The 22,537-nt window shown below is 41.7% G+C and overlaps 1 protein-coding gene across 3 annotated transcripts in view; it reads right to left on the minus strand.

Moving 5' to 3' along the window:
* Positions 1-22,537, minus strand: part of ADAMTSL1 (ADAMTS like 1) — a 470,823-nt gene that overhangs the window by 34,787 nt on the left and 413,499 nt on the right. For all 3 annotated transcript variants that reach the window (XM_082401580.1, XM_082401578.1, XM_082401579.1), the window contains 3 exons: positions 6,781-6,993; positions 4,992-5,172; positions 1,636-1,843 (listed from right to left, as the gene is read on the minus strand). In XM_082401580.1, coding sequence (XP_082257706.1) covers positions 1,636-1,843; positions 4,992-5,172; positions 6,781-6,993 — 602 coding nt within the window. The remainder of the gene's footprint in view (positions 1-1,635; positions 1,844-4,991; positions 5,173-6,780; positions 6,994-22,537) is intronic.

Consider the following 22,537-nt stretch of genomic DNA (forward strand, 5'->3'; position numbering starts at 1 on the left):
CCTACAGAATGGGAGAAAATATTCACAAATGCTGCGACCAACAAGGGCTTAATTTCCAAAATATACAAACAGCTCATACAACTCAACAACAAAAAACCAACAGCCCAATCCAAAAAATGGGCAGAAGACCTAAACAGACCTCTCTCCAAAGAAGAAATATGGATGGCCAATAGGCACATGAAAAGATGCTCAACATTGCTAAATATTAGAGAAATGCAAATAAAAACTACAGTGAGGTACCACCTCACACCAGTCAGAATGGCCATCATTAAAAAGTCTACAAGTAACAAATGCTGGAGAGGGTGTGGAGAAAAGGGAACCCTCTTACACTGTTGGTGGGAATGTAAATTGCTACAGCCACTATGGGGAACAGTATGGAGGTTCCTAAAAAACTAAAAATAGAGCTACAATATGATCTAGCAATCCCAGTCCTGGGCACATATCCAGAGAAAACCATACATGCACCCCAATGTTCACTGCAGCACTATTTACAACAGCCAGGACACGGATGCAACCTAGATGTCCATCAACGGATGAATGGATAAAGAAGATGTGGTACATATATACAATGGAATATTACTCAGCCATAAAAAAGAAGGAAATAATGCCATTTGCAGCAATGTGGATGGACCTAGAGATTGTCATACTGAGTGAAGTAAGACAGAGAAAGACAAATATCATATGATACCGCTTATTTGTGGAATCTAAAAGAATGGTATAAATGAACTTGTATGCAGAACAGAAATGGCATCACAGATGTGGAAAACAAACTTGTGGTTACCAGGAGGGAAGGAGGGGGAGGGATAGATTGGGAGATTGGGATTGACATATAGATGCTACTATATATAAAATAGATAACTAATAAGAACCTACTGTATAGCATAGGGAACTCTACTCAATACTATGTAATGAGCTATATGGGAAAAGAATCTAAAAAAGAATGGATATATGTATATGTGTAGCTGATTCACTTTGCTGTATAGCAGAAACTGACAAAACATTGTAAATCAACTATACTCCAATAAAAATTAATTTTAAAAAACCCCAAAAGACACATGCACCCCAATGTTCACTGCAGCACTATTCACAATAGCCAAGACATGGAAACAACCCTAATGTCCATCGAGAGATGAATGGATAAAGAAAATGTGGTGCATATATACAATGGAATACTACTGAGCCATAAAAAAGAACGAAATAATGCCATTTGCAGCAACATGGATGCAGCTAGAGATTATCATACTAAGTGAAGTAAGTCAGAAGGAGACAAATATCATATGATATCGCTTATATGTGGGATCTAAAAAAATGATAGAAATGAACTTATTTATAAAACAGAAACAGACTCACAGACTTGAAAAACAAACTTATGGCTACCAAAGGGTAAAGAAGGGGGAGGGATAAATTTGGAATTAACAGATACAGACTACTATATATATGAAAGATAAATGACAGGGACCTACTGTATAGCACAGGGAACTCAACTCAATATCTTGTAGTAACCTATAATAGAAAAGAATCTGAAAAAGAAGATATATATATGCACAACTGATTCACTTTGCTGTACATCTGAAACATTGTAAATCAACTCTACTTCAATAAAAAATAAAAATAAAAATAAAAAAGCCCTCTCACCTGGCCCCAGCTGGAGAAGGCCCACTCCACACACAGCTGTTGGTTACAGGCCTGGGTGTCGACTGGCCGTTTGGCAAGCTGTGTGCACATGTCATTGGACACAGGAGTGGAGATCCCAGAGGCTTTTAGCTTCTGGCAGGTCACCCGGCGGGTCTGGACACCTCCCCCACAGCTCCGGGTACAGGCGGACCAGGAGGTCACCATCCACCTGGAGAGAGGAAGAAGAGTCAGGGCAAAGGGTCAAGCCTTGAGGAGAGGGACGATGTCATACACTCTCAGAAAAGGAGCCCCGTGCATCTTCCTCTTCTCACCACACAGCAGCTAATTGCAGGGCCATGTCTCTTTTCACAGTATATGCTTGGGGTGGTACGCTGAAAATCCACCCCCCTCCCCGCCGAGATATCTATATCAAATCCCTGGAACTTGTGAATGCTACCTTATTTGGACAAAGGGTGTTTACAGATATAGTTAAAGATTTTGAGATGAGATTGTCCTGCATTATCTGGGTAGGCATTAAATACCATCACGTACCCTTATAAGAGAAAGGCAGAGGGAGATTTGACATAGAAAAGGAGACAGTGTGACCACAGAGGCAGAGGTTGGAGTGATGTGGCCACAAGCCAAGGGACACCAGGAGCCTCCAGAAGCTGCAAGGGCCGAGGGAACTGATTCTCTCCCAGAGCCTCTGGAGGGGGTACAGCCCTGCTGACACCTTGATTTTGGACTTCTGGCCTCCACAACTGTAGGAGAATAGATTTCTCTTGTTTTAAGCAACGATGTTTGTGGTAATTTGCTATGGCAGCCACAGGAAACAAATACCCTTTGGAAATTGACTAAAAAGGCGCAATGTGAAAGAGTTTTCTGAAGATCAGTTGCCTTTTCTTAACATTGGCCCCAAAAGCCGTGAGCTTGCAGATGACACATTCTGGGAAGACAGTCCTTTAGCTGGTTACGCTGCATTGCAGTTCTGGTACTTCCTCATGGCATCCAAGTGTGGGGCAGAGAAGGGACAGTTTCCCAGGGAAGTCAGATCCAAACCTGGCTCGCCCCCTGACCCTGGAGGTGGTCTGGGTCTCGGTTAAGCCAAGTTCTGTCTGCTCATACTCACTGTTTTTTCTACCTCGCCTTAACCCACGTCTCATTTGATTTTGTTTAATCCCTCAGAAACCTACGAAGTTCCTTCCGGCTCTCTGGAGCAGTTCCCACGCCCATGAGTCACCGTCCACAGGACTTGCACCTCCTAGAGGGCTGCGTACGTGGTGACAGTAGTTGTTCTCAGGATGTTAGCTTCTAACTGCAATTCGGGCCCTCAGAAGCGAGACTGACCAGGACTGGGACAAATGGCTTTCCTCATAAAGCCAAGCTGTAAGCTGGGAAACACTGTGAAATCCTTGGTCTCTATACAGATGTGGAGGGGTTCTCTTTGGATGTTTGTACCCTGGGCTAATTCTCAAAGAAGAGGGGAAGGGGGTGCAGTTTGGGGAAAAGAATGAGAAAAAAATTTATCTAAATGAAGTGGCTGAAACAGCTACCTGGGTCAAAGCGGGACTTCGCAGTGTTATTCAGAAAGCCTACGAGGGCCACACTTGTTTGTATGCAAAGAAGGGGGCTGACGTGCCCAGGAAGCCTGGTGGGGAAACCAAGCAAAGGTGAGCCTGTGGCCACTTCCTAATCCAGTGGCGCCACATCTGGCTTTCAGGAGAGGTAAGTAGCAGGGACGGGGAGCAAATTCCTCCTGAATCTGGATCTGTGACTTATTTAATTTGGTGGAACTCCTCTGCTCCATTAGCCCTGGAGAGAGATGACTGCGTGCAGATTTCCACCCCGCAGGAGCAGAGCCACTTAGGAAACAGGCAGATGGTGTTTTAATGCCCCTGGGGGGCACTGAAACCCAAGCAGACCCAGCCATTGTTTCATCTGCAGAAGTAAATAAGGCTGATTGACTCTGACCATCACCACAGCAAATCAAAAAGTCCCTGGCATGTCCAAGACCTCTTCTTCATTTCACACAGCTTGGCAAGGGCAGTCTTCCAGCCTCTCGTATCCCTGGTGAATGTCAGGCCTGCCTTTCAATCAACTTTTATTTCCAGATATCCATTTCAGCAATTTTTCAGGAGTTGGGGTGGGGGCTTTGAGAAAGGAGAGGTACGGGCTATGTTACAGTTCAGGAAGGGTATAAAAGGACATTAATCATTCCTGTGGAAACCTTCCCGTCAGCAAGTCAAACTGCTGATACTAAGGAGTGTGTTTCATATTTCATTGAGGCTCTCCTGGTTTCAGCTGCTTCTTATGACTCAGCTGGCAAAACACAAAGCAGTTGCCTAAGTAGTGGATGAACGTCCCACAGATAGGTAGTAAAGGGGCATTTCAGGACCCAGCCAAGTCTCCCCGGGCTCTGGGCGCCATGCTGGTGCCAACTCCAAGCCCACCCAGTATCCCTTTAGCTGCTGCCTGACACTGGGTGGCAGGGGAAGGGTACTGCTTGGTGGGACTCACAGCTGCTCAAAGCTCAAGGCAGAGGGAAGAGGCAGAGACTGTGGGTGTCATTCTGAGCTATATAAGGGACCCAAATGCAGAGAATGTACAGTTGGCCCTTGAACAACCCGGGTATGAACTGCACAGATCCACTTATACTCGGATCTCTTTCACAAAATACCTACTACAGTACTACACCATCCGTTGTTGTGAAATTGCAGATATGGAGTGCCGACTATCAAGTTATAGGTGGATTTCTGACTGCTCGGGGTCGGCGCCCCTGACCACTGCATTGTTCAAGGGTCAACTGTAAACCCAAAGTTGAAGCAACTATGGGAAATGGAAATTTATGTCAGCTTTAGCAGGATGCAACCCTTTGTAGAAGAGAGGATAATATTTCCTTAACTAAATTGGAGCACTGATGAGCACAGGTATTTACAGCTAGAAGAAAGGGGAGGAGTTGGGGTATAGGCCAGTAGTCACTATCCCCTAAACGCTTCAACTGCAAACACGTTTCTTTTCTTACAAACCAACCAAAGAGCCCGCTTCTTACTGCAGTATGGGAGCTCTCTCTTGCCAGGGCCTGGGATGCTCCTGGCCCCTGAACAGACCCTGTCAGGCCCTTGGGAAGCCTGGGCAGCCTTTAGCCGGCTGAACAGTGAGGGAAGAAACAGCCAAGGGAGGAGACTCATCCTGAGGGATGTTTTCTGTGCAGTGGAGAGGCTGGCGGGCCCGGGGCCTCCAGGAAAGGACGTCAGGGCCCCTCACCTGCACTTAATGTAGCTCTCTCAGTGCTAGACAAGGGCTGGCCATGAACTTGGCTAAAAGTCCAGGCCCATCCTTGGGAGTGGGCGGCCTGAGCCAGCCTCCGGCGCACTCACCGGGAAGGGCAGTCTCTCCGGTTGCAGGCGATGGGCTGCACAGCAGGGCGCACCTTCCCTGCGCAGTGAGTGGGGTTGACCTCCGTGCTGTTCAGGAGACACCTCAGGCGGGGCTGCTGAACACCCCTGTTACCGCAGGAGGCTGAGCAGGTCGCCAGTCTGTCCACAGACCACCAGTAATCTATCACAGAAGGAGGACCAGAGGTGAAAAGAAGATAGCATCAATGCTCATGTTATTCCTTCAGAGTGGCGGGGTGGGGTGTGGTGGGAATGATATGCTGTTAGGAATGAGGCCCTGCCCTGCGGCAGGCTCCATTCCCCACCGATCTAGGCAAGTCACGTGGTCTCCAGGGGCCTCCGTTGGCTTATCCATAAAGTGGGTACAGTAGCCCTTATCTTGTCATGCTACTGCGAGGACTGGATATAAAGAAAGTGCAGGGCCTAGCCCAGTGCCTGGCACATAGAACTTCATCAGTGGCTGTAGCTCTCGTATTTTTAAACCTACTTCCTAAAGTACTCTTTCCTTCCATTAGTTTCCCAGAAAGTGACTTTAGTTTTCAACAAAGAGATGTAAAAATATCAGAGGTACTTAACAATCATATTTAAAAGTCTATACTGGAGTTGGACTTTGTATACGTTACAGAAAAACAGCCTATCCAGAGAGGCGCACTTACGGAGATGATGACGTCGGTCAGAAAGGCCATTTCTTTGGATTTTCTATTTGGGGGTCTGGGACTCAACTGGTAGGAAAGCTGTTAAAACTAACTGGGCTGGTAAATTTTGAGTGCTTATTTGCACTCAAAAGATTTGTGTGCTACAAATCTTGCAGATAGGCACTGCCTTCTGGTTTTCAGCAGAGAGCGCCTGGCTGGCAAGAAAACGCAACATTGACTTTCCTGTCTAGAAAGTGAGATGGTGGCGGAGGATGTTTAAGGGGAAAACCTACGCTCAGGAAAATCTCCCCCGTTATGTGCTATTCTGGGATGAACTCTGTCCCTTCCCACGGAAACCTCCACTTTAGGAGACATGCAGTAGAATTTTGCTTTCCCTACAAGTATCACACATAGGCCACAGGTAGAACCAGTCTACGGAAAACTCAAAAGCCCCACGTAGTTTCTATAACAAGGCCAGTTTGGGCTCCTTTCCCACTGTTTTGGGCTCATTCACAACCCTTTCTTGGGGCCATGAATGCCAGGCCCCACCCAAGGGCTCTCTGACCTGCCCAGGTGCCTGGAAGGTGAATGCATGAGCCACACGGACAGGCCACAGAGAAGGTGCCAGGAAAGCACTTGGCGTGTGACTGCAGCTGGAGCCTCTTCTGGATGATCAGCGGTCCTGGCACCAGCCCTGGTTCTCCGAGGCGGGCAGTAACCACGTAGTTCACATCAAGAGGTAATTTTAAACCAGCTCAACAGAGAAAACTTGCATTTTCTTAATAGGCAACTTTGCGAGTGTGTGTGTGTGCTCTTTACTAGTTAAACCAGCAGAAAGGAAACACAGTTGCTTTGCTATATGGCGAAATCTCCTTGGTCCTGAGCAGCAGTAACATGATGAGCAGAAGGGCGCATCTATGAAAGCAGCACTGACTTTTCCAGCTTCTGCTGAGATGGGGGTGGGTGGCCCTTCTGAAGAGCCTCACCATATGGCAACACGGTTGGGCTTCCATTTTCATGTTCTAAGAACCACTGGAGATCAGAAATCACTTTGTTCTGCTGGAGAATTACATTTCCAAGTAGACTCTCTTCTTCAAGAAACAAGCCTGGCACCCAACGCCTGAAGGGTTTCTTACCTTGGATCACTAAAGAGGCCTTCTGTACGAGCATTCCTGCCTCATTCTGAGCAAGGCAGCTGAATTCCCCTTGAGACCCGCCACTAAGATTTGCAACCTGGAGAATCCGTCCAGCTGCCAAGATATGATGCGTCAGTCCTGTGGTATTGGCAACTGGCTGGTCACCATGGAACCAGGTGATATTGGGAGTAGGGTGGCCTTTGATGGGGCAGCCTAGAAGGAGAGGTGAGGAGAAGTAAGGATAAGGTACTTAAGGATAAAGCCAATAAGTACACATTCCTGTTGAGCTGTTTGTTTCCGTGGGTTTTGAGGCCATACATTTGATGTAGCTTCCCCATGGCATTTTTCTTATGTTTCCCATTCCCAAGCAAATGGGAGATGTTTTTATTCTCTGGATGCTTGGAGGGTGACTGTTACTCATTCAATTAAAGTAAAAATTCCTGGGGAACACAAAGCACCTATTTTTGTCTATGTCCCTGTAATAACTTTAAAAAAATGAAGCAATTAAGATTTACTCATTGGACATTTTCTGAAGTTAATTAGTTCCTATGCCAGTTTTATACTGAAAGAAATCACTTCTTCAAACGCAATGAGTGGGGGAAAAAAAACCCCCATGTACTATATAGTAATAGTTAGGAATCAAACTTTAATTGGTAAATGTCTAACGTCTGCCTCCATTTTACTCTTTATGTGATTTTCAAGCCAAAAATTTTCAACAGAGACTAGGAAAACAATTTTAAACACTGATCTCATTTCTCTATAGGTCAAGAACCTTGGCCTTCTGACAGCTCTTCTGACAACCAAGCCTGCGTTGGACATGTACAACGTTATACTTATTACATAGTCATTGAGCCTATTTTGATACATTAAAATTCCAAAATATTAAACTGAGATATGATGTCTACTCAAGCCTTTGTAGCATAGAATTAGTAAAATAAACTGATTGCAGTTGTGAGAGAAAACTCGTTACCTCTAAATTCGTACTTGTTGAATTTGCTGTTGTGACCCCAGAAACTTAGCTTCCAGAGGAGATTTATTTGGAGGTTTAAAATGCAAGATAAATCATTCAAAATGAAAGATAGTGGAGGTTTTCTCTCAGTTCAGTTAAAAAATATCTATTTGGTGCCTAGTGTCCTGGGGACAGTAAAGCTAGTTAAGACTATCTTCTCTCTTGCAAGGAGATCCCAGCTGGTATGGGATGCAAAAAAGCACACTAATAAAACTGAGATGTAAGGCAGAAGATGAGATCAGTGAGACACACAGATGGTCACCTGCATGGATGTGTGTGCCTATGGATCTGTACAGAGAATGGATTTTCTAATGTTGACTTGTTCTGTGTTCTGGGGGCAGCACCGGTAGAATTTTTATAGTATGGCAGCGTTAACACACAGGAAAGGTCTTTAAGAGATGATCTAGCTTACTGCCAGAGGAGAAAACTGAGGCCCAGAGATGTTAAGAGACCTTCCCAAGATCAAGGGGCAGATCTTCTATCTGACTCACTGTCTTGTGTTCTTTCCCCCATACCTACTGCTTGTCTGGTTAGACGCCAACAATTTACTTAGGCCTCTTGATACCTCCTTCGTCTGCTTACTCCCTTCATTCCCTTGGCTTTTTGCATTTTCACTGTGGTTGTGTAGGTTGAAGAGGTGGGAACAGACTACTCTGAAGAAGGGTCCTGGAAAAGCAATGCTAAAGTTGACCCTCAAAATTTCAGCATGGAATATCATGTTATAGGATCCAATTTTTCACTTCTCGCCATGTGGACGCACTCTGCCATGTAACTTTACAGGACCCTGCCATGATGGGTGGGTTTTACTTCCCCACCTCCTTACTTTAGGTTTGGCCATGTGACTACTCTGGCCACTAACAAACACTAACAATGAACAATCTGAAAAGGAAATTAAGAAAACAATTCCATTTACATAAGTATCAGAAAGAATAAAATACTTAAGAATAAACTAAACCAAGGAGGCAAAAGACTTGTACACTGAAAACTATAAAACATTGCTAAAAAAAGAAATTAAAAACATAAATGAATGAAAAGATATCTCATGTTCATGAGTTGGAAGACAATTTTGTTAAGGTGTCAGTACTCCCCAAAGCAAACCCAATTCAATCCCTCTCAAAATCCCAATGACTTAAAAAAATTGTTTTTGCATAAGTAGAAAAATTCATCTTAAAATTCATATGGAATCTCAAGGGACCCTGAATAGCCAAAACAATCTTGAAAAAGAACAGCAAAGTTAGAGGTCTCATACTTCCTGGTTTCAAAACTTATTACAAAGTTACAGTAATCAAAACAGTGTGGAACTGAAATAAAGACAGACATATAGACCAATGGAATAGATAGAGAACCCAGAAATAAGCTCTTATGTGTATGGTCAATTTTCAACACGGGTGCCAAGACCATTCAATGTGGAAAGGATAGTCTTTTCAACAGATGGTACTGGGAAAACTGGATTTCTACATGCAAAGAATGATGTTGGATCCTTATATTAAACCATATACAAAAATTAACTCAAAATAGATTAAGGACCTAAACATAAGAGTTAATAGTATAAAACTCTCAGAAGAAAACGCAGGGGAAAAGTTTCATAATATTGGATTTGGCAATGATTTCTTGGATATGACACTAAAAGCACAGGTAACAAAAGAAAAAAAAATAGATATACTGGACATCATCAAAATTAAAAGCTTTTGTGTATCAAAGGACACTAACAACAGAGTGAAAAGGCAGCCCATACAATGGGAGAAAATATTTACAAATCATAGATCTGATAAGAGATTAATATCCAGAATATAGAAAAATTCCTACAACTCAACAACAAAAACCACCAACCAATTTAAAAAATGAGCAAAACACTTGAATAGACATTTCTCAAAGATATGCACATGATTAATAAGCACAGGAAAAGATGTTCCACATCACTAATTGTTAATAGAAATGCAAATCAGAACCAATGAGATACCACTTTATATCCATTAGGATGGCTATTATTAAAAAAAAGAAAAAAAATTAACTAGAGTTGGTGAAGACGTGGGAAAATTATAACACTTGTGTATTGTTGGTGAAATGTAAAATGGTGCAGCAACTGTGGAAAACAATATTGAGGTCCCTAAAAGAAAATTAAACATTAGAATTACCGTATGATTCAGCAACTCCACTTCTGGCTATATACCCAAAAGATCTGAAAGCAGGACTTGAATAGATATTTGTACACGAATGTTTACGGCAGCATTATTCACGATAGCCAAAAGGTGGAAACAACCCAGAGGTCCATCAATAGATGAATGGATAAACCAAATGTGATAAATATATATGATGACTATTATTCAGCCTTAAATAGGCAATAAAATTCTGATACATGTGACAACATGGATTAAACTTGAAAACATTAATTTAAGTGAAGGAAGCCAGACACAGAAGGACAAATATTATATGATTCCCCTTATATGAGATACCTAGAGTAGTCAAATTTGTAGAAACAGAAAATGGAATAGTAATTACCAGGGGCTGAGGGAAGGAGGGAATGGAGTATTATTATTATTTAATGGTATGAGTTTCAGTTTGGGATGAAACATGGATATGTTCTGGACATGGATACTGTGAAGTTGTACAACAATGAGAATGTAATTAATGCCACTGAACTGTACACTTAAAAATGGTTAAAATAGTAAGTTTCATGTTATGTATATTTTGCCATAATAAAAGAAATGAGGCAAAAGCTGCACTGGGTACCAATTTCAATCCTAGACCTCAAGAGACCTGGTGAGTTTTTGCTTGTGCTCTTATGCCTTTGCCATCACTGAAGAAGAACATGCCTGGAGTGGCCTGATGATCTCAAGGGGAGGATGAGAGAAATGTGGAGAACAGTCAAGTCACTCCAGCCAAACCCAGTTTAGATCAGCTGAACTAAGTAAGAGCAGTAAGAATAAATGATTGATGTTTTAGCCACTGAGTCTTGCGTTTATTTTAATGCAGAACCTCTTTTTTTTTCAGGGGTGGGGTGAGGTAGCTAACTGATACATTTAGGGAGTAGGGGCTTCCAGAGCTCCTTGAGCCATGGATCCAAGGCTTCCAGTAGGGTGGAGTTTCTACCTGTGTACTGACCCAGCTCTCACCTGACCTGGATCTTCTCACTCAGGTACTCCGAAGGAGCAGGCTCCCCACATGCTTCTGGTGGCATCTAGGCATCTATATGCCATGAGGTCCATGGTGGTGTCACTGTACTCCTGTTATGAAGTGGGTGTGAGAACGGCCTTGGGGAGAGGTGTATAGAAATCAGTCCACTGGGGACCTCCAGAGACCAGCAGTACCCACTCCCTCCAGTCCAAAAATGTTGTCCGGAGTCAGACGTGGGTTTCATTTTCTAACAAGAGGCAGGAAAGCTGTACATTTGTTTAGGCAAATAGCATGATTTCAAAAGTGAAGCTTGAAACAAGTACAGCTTTTCAGACTCACTGAAACAGACAGATATATGTCTTCCTATCACATCTGCTTTAAAGAAAAAGAGGTGCCATATGCTGTTGAGATGCTGGCTCCACGAATCCTTTTGTTTGGTCGGTGTGGATAGAGCGCAGTGAGGCTGACTAGATTCCAAATTGAAAAATAAGAACCTTGCTATTCCCAAGGAAACAGGAGATACTTGGCCAGAGAATCTCTCATATTTAGCTCTAGTCTTTTTTTTCCCAACTCCATTAGGACTGATTTTCTGAGAGACTATTTAGGCAGGAAAAGGAGTGGTAGCAGCCACAGGCTATTTTCTATGGCTGATAAAGTTACTTATCTAGGATCCAGAAATCTTAGTCAGCTAAATAAGTAGTACATTTACATAACAATTACATTCAAAATCCTTCCTCTTTCCTGGAATCCGAGGCCAGAGTGAACAGCCAGGATACCTCTCTTAGCCCATCTGGGTCTTGCATCTTGGATATATTTCCAGGGTCTTCTAGCTTGGTGATCCTAGTGAGGCATGAGGGCTGCCATGGATGTGGAGTTCCTGAAACTCAATTTGAGAAAGACTCTTGAGTAGCAGTGACTAAGACTTTGAGTCTTTGAGAGGCTGCCTTCATAGTAATGCCTCTCTGAAACCTATCAGGGTGAAGAACTGTTTTGTAGAAAGCTTTTAAAGGAAAAGCAGTTTTGTTACTTTCAAATGCAGTTACACAGATACATGACTCTCAAGGAGAGCTCTAGATTTTGATAGGGCTCTTTGGCTTCTGTTTTCTAATCTATAAATGAGAGCTTTTGATTTAATCAATACTTTTCAAATTGATGTTCCTTGGGGCCCTAAGGTTTTGCAGAGGTATGGGGGAGGAGGGTGGGGAATCTTGATAGGGAATCTGCATAGATGGGGCTTTGGGGTCTCCATCCCCATTTCACTCATAGCAGAATTACATATCAGGTTTCTGCATAAGAAGATTCTTTTATTGGTAACCAGTGAATTAGATGATTTTTAAGGTGCTTTTAGGTTCCAAGGTTTTCTAAGCAGCATCTCAAACTCATCATTCTCACCCCTCTTCTTCCCAGATAGGGCAAAGTAGACTTAGTCAATCTATATTGTTTAGGTCAATATGTAGTGAAATTGAACTGTGCCAATGAAGGGCTCCTGGAAGAGAAGTTATATATGGAGGTTATTTAGGATTAAGATAAGCAGAGACCAGGGATAGTAGAAGAGGGCAGTCTAGAAGATACAGTATGAGCAAAGGTGAAAAGATGAAAAAACTGGTGATGTGTCTTTGAGAAATGACTGGTTGACTTGACTGGAACATGGAGGACATAGATGATGCTGGCATGGTGGGTGAGAGATACAATGGGGAGGATCTTGAAGGCCAGAATCTGGTCTTTTGGGAGCCCCTGCAGGTTTCTGAAGACCAGGGGGTGATCTAGGTTGGCTTTAGAAGAATCATTAAGGTGGTTCTTTCCAAGATGCACTGGCTTGAGAGAAAGGAGAAGCTAGGATATCAGTTCAGAGGTGACAAGAAATAAGACATATTTGCAAAAGTAGCTCTGACAGGATATGAGGAGGATGGGGGTAGAGACAAAGAAGAGAAGCTAAAGAGACTGGAACACTAGTGGGATTGTTAACAGAAGTAGGTAAATCAGGAAGAGAAGCTATTCCTTATTTCTACCCCTAGAGATGAATAAGTTTAGTTTTAAGCATATTGACTTTAAAGGTTGTGACAGAACCAAAGGATGGAAAAATCCATTGAGAATATAAAGATGAAAATGGAAGTTAGTCAGCAGTAAGAACTGGAGACAGATTTTGGGAACCAGTCTCATGGATTTGTGGAAGGAGTCTTCAATGAAAAGAGGTCAGGTCTCAGGACAAGACAGTGGGAGAACTCTAACATTCAGTGATTGAAGAAGAAATAGGAGGTATTAAAGGGGTCTGTGGGATAGGAGAAAAATTGAGACCATGTGATGTCATGGGACTCCAGAAAGGAAAGGGATTAAACAAACAGGTTGTTAGCAAATAACTGATTTATATAAGAATTTGTGGAATGAATGAGTGGTTTCATTTTTTTTTACATGAAAATAACTAACCAAACATATTCTTTCCACAACCACCCTCCACCCACTTTGCCCAGGTAATATAAAGGTAAACTTCATTCCAACTCACGTTTGAATGATCAGAAATTTCAAGTTAGTGGAATTGGAAATAAAAGTGTTCTGTATAATCAGAACATACCATTCAATGCTAAGTTCACATATTTCTTTATTTAAGAGAGAATTTACCTCTGGGTCTTGAATCTTTAGAAATGTACCAACAACTGTGTTATTAAGAAGATAAAGGATTAAAGAAGAGGGTGAATGAGAATGCTTTAAATGTTGCAAAACAGGAACAGAGCAGATCTTGGCCAGAAAACTCTCAAAACAACTTGACTAGGGATTCTAGCCTCCAGTAATGGTGAATAACTAGTTTGGACTAGTCTTAAAATTTAAACAACAGCAACAACAACAACAAAATACATGAAACAACTCCTGGAAAGCACTGAAGAGTGACCAAAAGCAATGGCAGAAACAGAAGGAGAGTCCATCCTAGAAACCCAGGAACTGCAACAGGTGTGATTTGCTACCTAGTGGCTTTTTGCCTGAGGAAATTCCTCAATCCCCAGATGGCCCAGATTGCTGGAAAATGTATAGCTTCATTGTCTTGAGATGTCAGAGGACAGTGTCTGGGGGCTGTTAGAATAGCTGGAAAGTTAAGGGGGTAAATCCTTTTAGATAAACCTTAAAATCTGTATAAGTCCTGTCCAAATTCTTTTTAGCAGACCCCAGAGGAACCCAGCAAAAGAGCAGCAGCTAGAAGCTGACAATAGAGTGGAGAATTCAGTCGGTGCCCACTGCAGGGAAGACAGAGGTTGGAACTTGAGTCCAGCCAAATTAACTGCCTTTTAGAACAAAACCAAACACTCTTCATAGGAACATAACAGAATCCAAAGTCTCTCCAGTATATCATCTATAATTTTCATTATACTGGGTTGGCCAAAATGTTCAATTGTTTTTTCCCATTAGATGGCTCTAGTAGCACTTCGTTGTCTTTAACTTCATTCAAAACAAATTTGTTAGATTGTATGTGACAGCTGTCATATTAGCGTGCATTTTAAAAAAGTCTCATCAAAATTGGTGAATTTTTGCATAGCCATTTTAATATTGAAGATAGAAGAAAAAAAGCAACATTTTCGGTATATTTTGCTTTATTATTTCAAGAAAGGTAAAAATGCAACTGAAACGCAAAAAAGATTGTGCAGTATATGGAGAAGGTGCTGCGACTGATTGAACATGTCAAAAGTGGTTTGTGAAGTTTCGTGCTGGAGATTTCTTGCTGGACGATGCTCCACAGTTGGGTGGACCAGTTGAATTTGACAGTGATCAAATCGAGACATGAATTGAGAACAATCAGTTTTATACCATGAGGGAGATAGCCGACACACTCAAAATATCCAAATCAAGCACTGAAAATCATTTGCACCAGCTTGGTTATGTTAATTGCTTTGATGTTTGGGTTCCACGTAAATTAAGCGGAAAAAAACCTTCTTGACTGTATTTCCGCATGCGATTCTCTGCTGAAACGTAATGAAAACGTTCCATTTTTAAAACAAATTGTGATGGGCAATGAAAAGTGGATACTGTACAATAATGTGGAATGGAAGAGATTGTGGGGCAAGCGAAATGAACCACCACCAACCATACCAAAGGCCAGTCTTCATCCAAAGAAGGTGATGTTGTGTATATGGTGGGATTGGAAGGGAGTTCTCTATTATGAGCTTCTTCCGGAAAACCAAACAATTAATTCCAACAAGTACTGCTCCCAGTTAGACCAAAAGCAGCACTCGATGAAAAGCGTCCAGAATTAGTCAACAGAAAACACACAGTCTTCCATCAGGATAATGCAAGACCGCATGTTTCTTTGCTGACCAGGCAAAAACTGTTACAGCTTGGCTGGGAAGTTCTGATTAATCCACCACATTCACCAGACATTGCACCTTCAGATTTCGATTTATTTAGGTCTTTACAAAATTCTCTTAATGGAAAAAAATTTCAATTCCCTGGAAGACTGTAAAAGGCACCTGGAACAGTTCTTTGCTCAAAAAGATAAAAAGTTTTGGGAAGATGGAATTATGAAGTTGCTTGAAAAACGGCAAAAGGTAGTGGAACAGAAGGGTGAATATGTTGTTCAATAAAGTTCTTGGTGAAAATGAAAAATGTGTCTTCTGTTTTTACTTAAAAACCGAAGGCACTTTTTTTGCCAACCCAATACAATTAAGAAACACTAGATAAGAAAAAAATGTGATCCATACTTAATAGAAACAGCAGTCAACAGAAACCAGTCCTGAGATGATGCAAGTGTTGTAATGAATGGACAGTGATTTTAAAGCAGCTATATAAATATGTTTAAGGAGTTAGAGGAAAGTCTACTCATAATAAATGAAAAGATGGAGTATCTCACTAGAGAAGTAGAAACTATGAAAACAAATTCTAGAGCTGAAATGTGCAAAAAATGAAATGAAAAATTCACTAGATGGGCCTAACAGAAAATTGGAGATGACAGGAGAAAGGGTCAATGAACTTGAAGACAGTTCAGCAGAAATTATCCAGTGTGAAGAACAGAGGGAAAAAAGATGGAAGGAAAATAAACAGAGCTCCATGGACCTGTGGGAAAAAGTTTAATATATGTGTAATTGGAGCCCAATATGGAAAGAAGAAAATTAGACAGAAACATAGTAGAAGCAATAAAACTATCAAATCTCCCAAATTTTGAGAAAACCATAAAGTTTCAATAAGGTTAACAAACCACCTAGGAACATCATACTCAAAGTGATGAAATTAGCAGATTAAAAAAAAATCTTGAAAGCCATGAGGGAGTAATAAGGACTGGGTTTACTCTTTTGCCATAAATAACTAGAAAACTGGACAGAAATGTATGAAATGGCTGTTTTCAGAACTAGATAACAGACAGTAGAGGGCTGTGATCCCTGAAAGAAGAGAAATAGATTAGGTGAGCCCGGTGAATTCTCTGCCTTCGTGCCTGGAGGTACATTCTGAGCTGCAAAGTAGGGAGGATATATTAGTTTCCTAGGATTGCCAGAACAAAGTACCACAGACTGGTTGACTTAAATGACAAAAATTTATTGTCTCACAGTTCTGGAGTCTAGAAGTTTGAGATCAAAGTGTCAACAGTGTTAGCTCCTTCTGAGGGCTGTGAGGGACAGTCTGTTTTATCTATCCTAGCTTCTAGTGGTTTCCTGGCAATCTTTGGTGTTCCTTGGCTTGTAGATGCATCACTCAAATCTCTGCTTTCATGTTCATGTGGAGTTCTTCCTTGAGTGCATGCCTATCTCTGTGTCCAATTTTCTCCTTTTTATAATGACACCAGTAAATGAGATTAGGGCCCATCCTAATGACCTCATCTTAACTTGATCATCTGCAAAGACTCTGTTTCCCAATAAGGTCACATTCACAGGTACTGAGGATGAGAGATTTCAGCAACCTTTGGGGGGGACACAATTTAACCCACATCAGAAGACTATCCCAAGCAGAGCATGACAGTCTGGACTAATTAATGAGACAAAGAACAGAGTTCAGTGAGGTTGAGGCAGCCGGAAGCTGAGCAGAATTCTGGAAATGAGGGTGTTATGTAGAAAAAGGGCCCCAGAAATATGCATAAATTCCTCTTGAGTCTTTGCCCAAATGAAGATGTACATGCATTGAGTGAAACTCTACAAGATTGACCAAAGATCAGTCAGGGGGCTGTGAGTTTACTATTTCCCAAAGCTCAAGTAGGGCCAGAAGGGCTTCAAGTTCTGACCAGCCAGAGTGCAACATCCTTGTTCATCATCAGAGGAACTCAATAGAGACCCCTGAGGAGCCCTAGGGTAAAGGCTACTATAGACCTGTTCTAATCAAACTTAAGAACAAACTTCAAAAAGATCGAATTAAACTGTGAATAACTTAACTGCTTAAGAGAAGAAAATCCAACAATCACTAGAAGAAGACAATAAAATCCAAACACTTAATGATATAAAATTTACATTGTTTAGCTTTCAATCAAATATTACTTGTTAAGTCAAGAAGCAGGAAAATGTGACCCATAACAAAGACAAAAATCAGTCAGTGGAAACATATCTAGAAATGACAGGGATGATGGAATTAGTAGACAAGGATATTAAAACAGGGTATTAAAAATAAGTTAAATATTTAAAGGAAAACATGTACATAGTAAGAAAGTGGAAGTTATAAAAAGAATCAAATGCACTTCTAAAAACAAAACATTTTATGGAATGAAAAATTCACTAGATAGGATTAATAGAAGATTAAATACTATAGAAAAAAGATTTGTGATAATTAAAGATGTAGTAATAGAAATTATCCAGACTGAAGCAAAGAGAGAAAAAGACTGAGAAAAAAAATCAAGTGGTCAAACATATGTTAGCCAAGGATGTGGTTACATGGGTATATCTGCCAAAATTGTCTGGCTAAAATTTGTGCATTTTAATAATTGTAAATTTTACCTAAAAGAATAATTGAGTAGGAATGGGGGTGGGAAGTAGGTGGAAGTACAAATAAAATAGGAATGGCAGGAAGTTGATTTTTGAAGCTGGGTGATGAGTGCACGGGGTTCTTTATGCTGCTCTGTTTACTTTGCATATATGTGAAATTACCCATAATAAAAAAGGGAAAAAACATGAAATTATTGATCATCAGAAATGGCTCAGTGTCCAAAAAAATTGCTTTTCACATATTCTGTTTATTCAGCTTTATGCTTCTTCTTTAAAATTTTAACAAGTTTTAAAAAATTGCTGTTCCAGCCTGCCATTTACAGATGTTTCCTCAAATATTTTACAACCTGCCCAACTTAAAAATTCCTGCTGGTAGAATCGCTAAAGCAATCCTGAAGCAAAAGAACAAAGCAGGAAGCATAACCCTCCCAGACTTCAGACAATACTGCAAAGTACAGTAATCAAAACAGCATGGTATTGGCACAAAAACAGACAGATGGATCAATGGAACAGAATAGAGAGCTCAGAAATATACCCACACACCTATGGTCGATTAATCTTCAACAAAGGAGGCAAGAATATACAACAGGAAAAAAAACCCAGTCTCTTTAGCAAGTGCTGTTGGGAAAGTTGGACAGCCACGTGTAAATCAATGAAGTTAGAACACACCCTCTCACCATACACAAAAATAAACTCAAAATGACTTAAAGACTTAAACATAAGACATGACACCATAAAACTCCTAGAAGAGAACATAGGCAAAACATTCTCTGACATAAATTGTGCAAATGTTTTCTTAGGTCAGTCTCCCAAGGCAGTAGAAATAAAAACAAAAATAAACAAATGGTACCTAATCAAACTTACAATCTTTTGCACAGCAAAGGAAACCATAAACAAAATGAAAAGACAACCTACAGAATGGGAGAAAATATTTGCAAAAGATGTGTCCAACAAGGCCTTAATTTCCAAAATATATAAACAGCTCATACAACTCAACAACGAGAAAACAAACAACCCTATCCAAAAATGGTCAGAAGACCCAAATAGACATTTCAGATGGCCAATAGGCACATGAAAAGATGCTCAACAATGCTAATTATTAGAGAATGCAAATCAAAACTACAATGAGGTACCACCTCACACTGGTCAGAATGGCCATTATTAAAAAGTCTACAAATAACAAATGCTAGAGAGGATGTGGAGAAAGGGGAACCCTCTTACACGGTTGGTAGGAATGTAAGTTGGTGCAGTCACTGTGGAAAACAGTATGGAGGTTCCTCAGAAAGCTAAAAATAGAATTACCATTGATCTAGCAATCCCACTCCTGGCCACATATCCAGACAAAACTATAATTCAAAAAGATACATGCACCCCTATGTTCATAGCAGCACTATTCACAATAGCCGAGACATGGAAACAACCTAAATGTCCATCGACAGATGAATGGATAAAGAAGATGTGGTACATATATATAATGGAACACTACTCAGCCATGAAAAAGAATGAAATTGCCATTTGCAGCAACATAGATGCAACTAGAGATTACCATACTAAGTGAAGTCAGAAAGAGAAAGACAAATACCATATGATATCACTTATATGTGGAATCTAAAATATCACACAAATTAACCTAGCTATGAAACAGAAACAATCACAGATATAGAGAACAGGCTGGTGGTTGCCAAGGGGGAGAGGGTTGGGGGAGGGATGGAGTGGGAGGTTGGGGTGAGCAGATGTAAGCTATTATATATGGAATGGATAAACAACAAGGTCCTACTGTATAGCACAGAGAACTATATTCAATATCCTATGATAAACCATAATGGAAAAGAATATATAAAAAAAGAATGTATATATAGATATATAGATACAGATATAACTGAATCACTTTGCTGTACAGCAGTAATTAACACAACATTGTAAATCAACTATACTTCAATAAAAAAAATTCATGCTGGTAGGTTCACCTTCATTCATTTAGCTCTGTTGAAGTCAGAGATCACTTTCCCTTGTATTGATACTTGTGTCACCCTTGACTGCAACAACTTTAGTGTGGTTGCTTTGTATGGCAGAAACTGCTAGTTATCCCCTCATATCTGCCCTCTCCTTCTTAGTGTACATGAACCCCTGATTTTTACGTAGGTACATAGCTGCCTGGAATAGAGACATTTCCCATCACCCCTTGAAATAAGGTGTGGGCCATGTGATTCCATTCAGTGACATGAGAGGGAAAGTGATATGTATACCTCCTGGGACATGGCTTTCAAAGAAAAGAACTTGCCTTTCTTCCCCCTTCCTCCATCATGCCACTGAGAACGTGTATGTGGAGCAAACCATCTGGCTTAGGTGGATGAGGGCAATACTCCAGGATGGCAGAGCAGCAGGAGTTTAAAACATTTTTTGCCTGGGTCCCTAGGTGACATGGTAGTTTGCCACACCATGCCTGGAATGTCTTTTTCTGGACTTCTATGTAAGACAGGAATATATTCCTCTCTTGTTGACTGTTATTTTGGGTCTTTGCTGTACGTTGCTGAATGTATATCCTAACTATGACAATCCTAAATATTCTTTCCTTACTGAGGCAGCCTCCATCTGCTAGATAGGTTATTGTATTTCCCTTCACATCTGGAAACTGACCACAGAGAATATATGTGACTACTCATCTTGGATTGAAAATGCTCTTAGGGGGCTTCCCTGGTGGCGCAGTGGTTAAGAATCCTCCTGCCAGTGCAGGGGACACGGGTTCGATCCCTGGTCCGGGAAGATCCCACATGCTGAGGAGCAACTAAGCCCATTCACCACAACTAACGAGCCTGCACTCTAGAGCCCGCAAGCCACAACTACTGAGCCCATGTGCCACAACTACTGAGCCTGCGTGCCACGACTACTGCGGCCTGTGCACCTAGAGCCCGTGCTCCGCAACAAGAGAAGCCACCGCAATGAGAAGCCTGCGCACCGCAACGAAGAGTAGTCCCCGCTCACCGCAACTAGAGAAAGCCCATGTGCAGCAATGAAGACCCAGCGCAGCCAAAAAAAAAAAAAGAAAAAAGAAAATGCTCTTAGGAAAGTCTACTTTCAATAGGAAAGGGAAAGTAACGACCAAAGTAAACTAATTATAACTAAAGTGAATGACCAAAATTGCAGGTCATCTGCCTTTTTCATCACAAATCTTTCAGTGCTTTTAACTGAACACATAGCTTCTTAAAAACTTTCTTTGTACTCAGAATTGGTATCCCCTCAGCACACATGGAGTGCAGGCCCCTGTGCTTTTATGTACATATTTATGTGCATGTCTGTGTGTACACAGTGGCCTCTGAGGCTTGCCAGCAGCAAGAGTCAAAAGAAGGAATCTAACGTGAATTCCCACTGTGTATGTTCCCAGTGAATAATTATCCATGTTTCACTGCTAATGAGAAAACCTGGCTTGTCACAGGGGTTCCTTTCTGTCACGGACATTTCTCATTTGTTAAAGTAAGAGAAGTATCAATCATTCTTTGAAGGTGAGCAATCTCTCTGGGTGACATTTGCAAGGACACCAAAAACTGTGCAAATGCATTCCACACCTCTAGAGAGGCTCGATTATAAACCACACCTCTTCCCCTTTGCTTCCATGAACATATTAACAGTGTTTCCTGCAGGGGCTGGCATCTCTTTTTCTGTTTCCCTCCCCGCTCCGTGAACACAGACCATTTCCATCCTCCCAAACTCAACGGCCACCCCAGGAAACAGTCCATCACCAGGGAATGATGGTGCTCCCTCCTCAGAACTTGGTTAGTACAGGTCTTGGGTTGGGTAGGTGGCTGAGGGCGAAGCAGTGCTTAGGAAGGCAGCTTAGATCATGAGAGTTCTGGCAGCAGAAAGCCCCTCTCTATCAACCGTTTTTTTTTTTTTAAGAATTTTGTTTTATTTTAAATTAATTATTTGTTTTGGTTTTTTTGACTGCATTGGGTCTTCATTGTTGTGCGCAGGCTTTTCTCTAGTTGCGGCAAGCAGGGGCTACCTTTTGTTGTGGTGTGCGGGCTTCTCATTGCGGTGGCTTCTCTTGTTGCAGAGCACGGGCTCTAGGCGCGCGGGCTTCAGTAGTTGTGGCGCACGGGCTTAGTTGCTCCGCGGCATGTGGGATCTTCCCGGACCAGGGATCGAACCCGTGTCCCCTGCACTGGCAGGCAGATTCTTAACCACTGCGCCACCAGGGAAGTCCTATCAACCATTCTTAACCAGTGAAAGAAAATGTTGCCTTTAGACCTCCATTCCTGGGTCCACTGTGGCTCCACACTGAGCCAGAGCCAGGTGGGATTCACATATTTGTGAGGGTTTTCCTCCTAGTTTCACCTACATTTTTTTTTTTTCAATCACATTAACTGGAGAGGGATAAAAGTTTGGAATGGGGAAGATGTGTGCAATAAGAAATCAAATTATATACGAAATTGTATCTGCCGGGAGTCAGTTTAGCTGTCACCTGCCATGAGCTGACATCCCTGATTAAGTCCGACTGACCTCACTGACTTTCTTCCCCATTGTCTCCTATTTCACATGAGTTTCTGGCACTAAAATAGCCTTGCTCAGGGAAACAGCCTGAGTTCAACAGGTGAGGGAAATAGGGGGATGGAAAACCGGGAGTCCTGGTGGCCCTTGACCTCAGCTTCCTTGCACCCTCCGTGGAAGAGTTTAAAGGCGGTGGGATAGGGCTGCCTTTGAGTCTCCTGTCTAGAAAGAAGCTCTGAACTCATGATGGTCATTACTCACTGGATAT

This window comes from Balaenoptera borealis (assembly GCF_965194805.1).
Source record: "Balaenoptera borealis genome assembly, chromosome: 8".
NCBI classification, from domain to species: domain Eukaryota; kingdom Metazoa; phylum Chordata; class Mammalia; order Artiodactyla; family Balaenopteridae; genus Balaenoptera; species Balaenoptera borealis.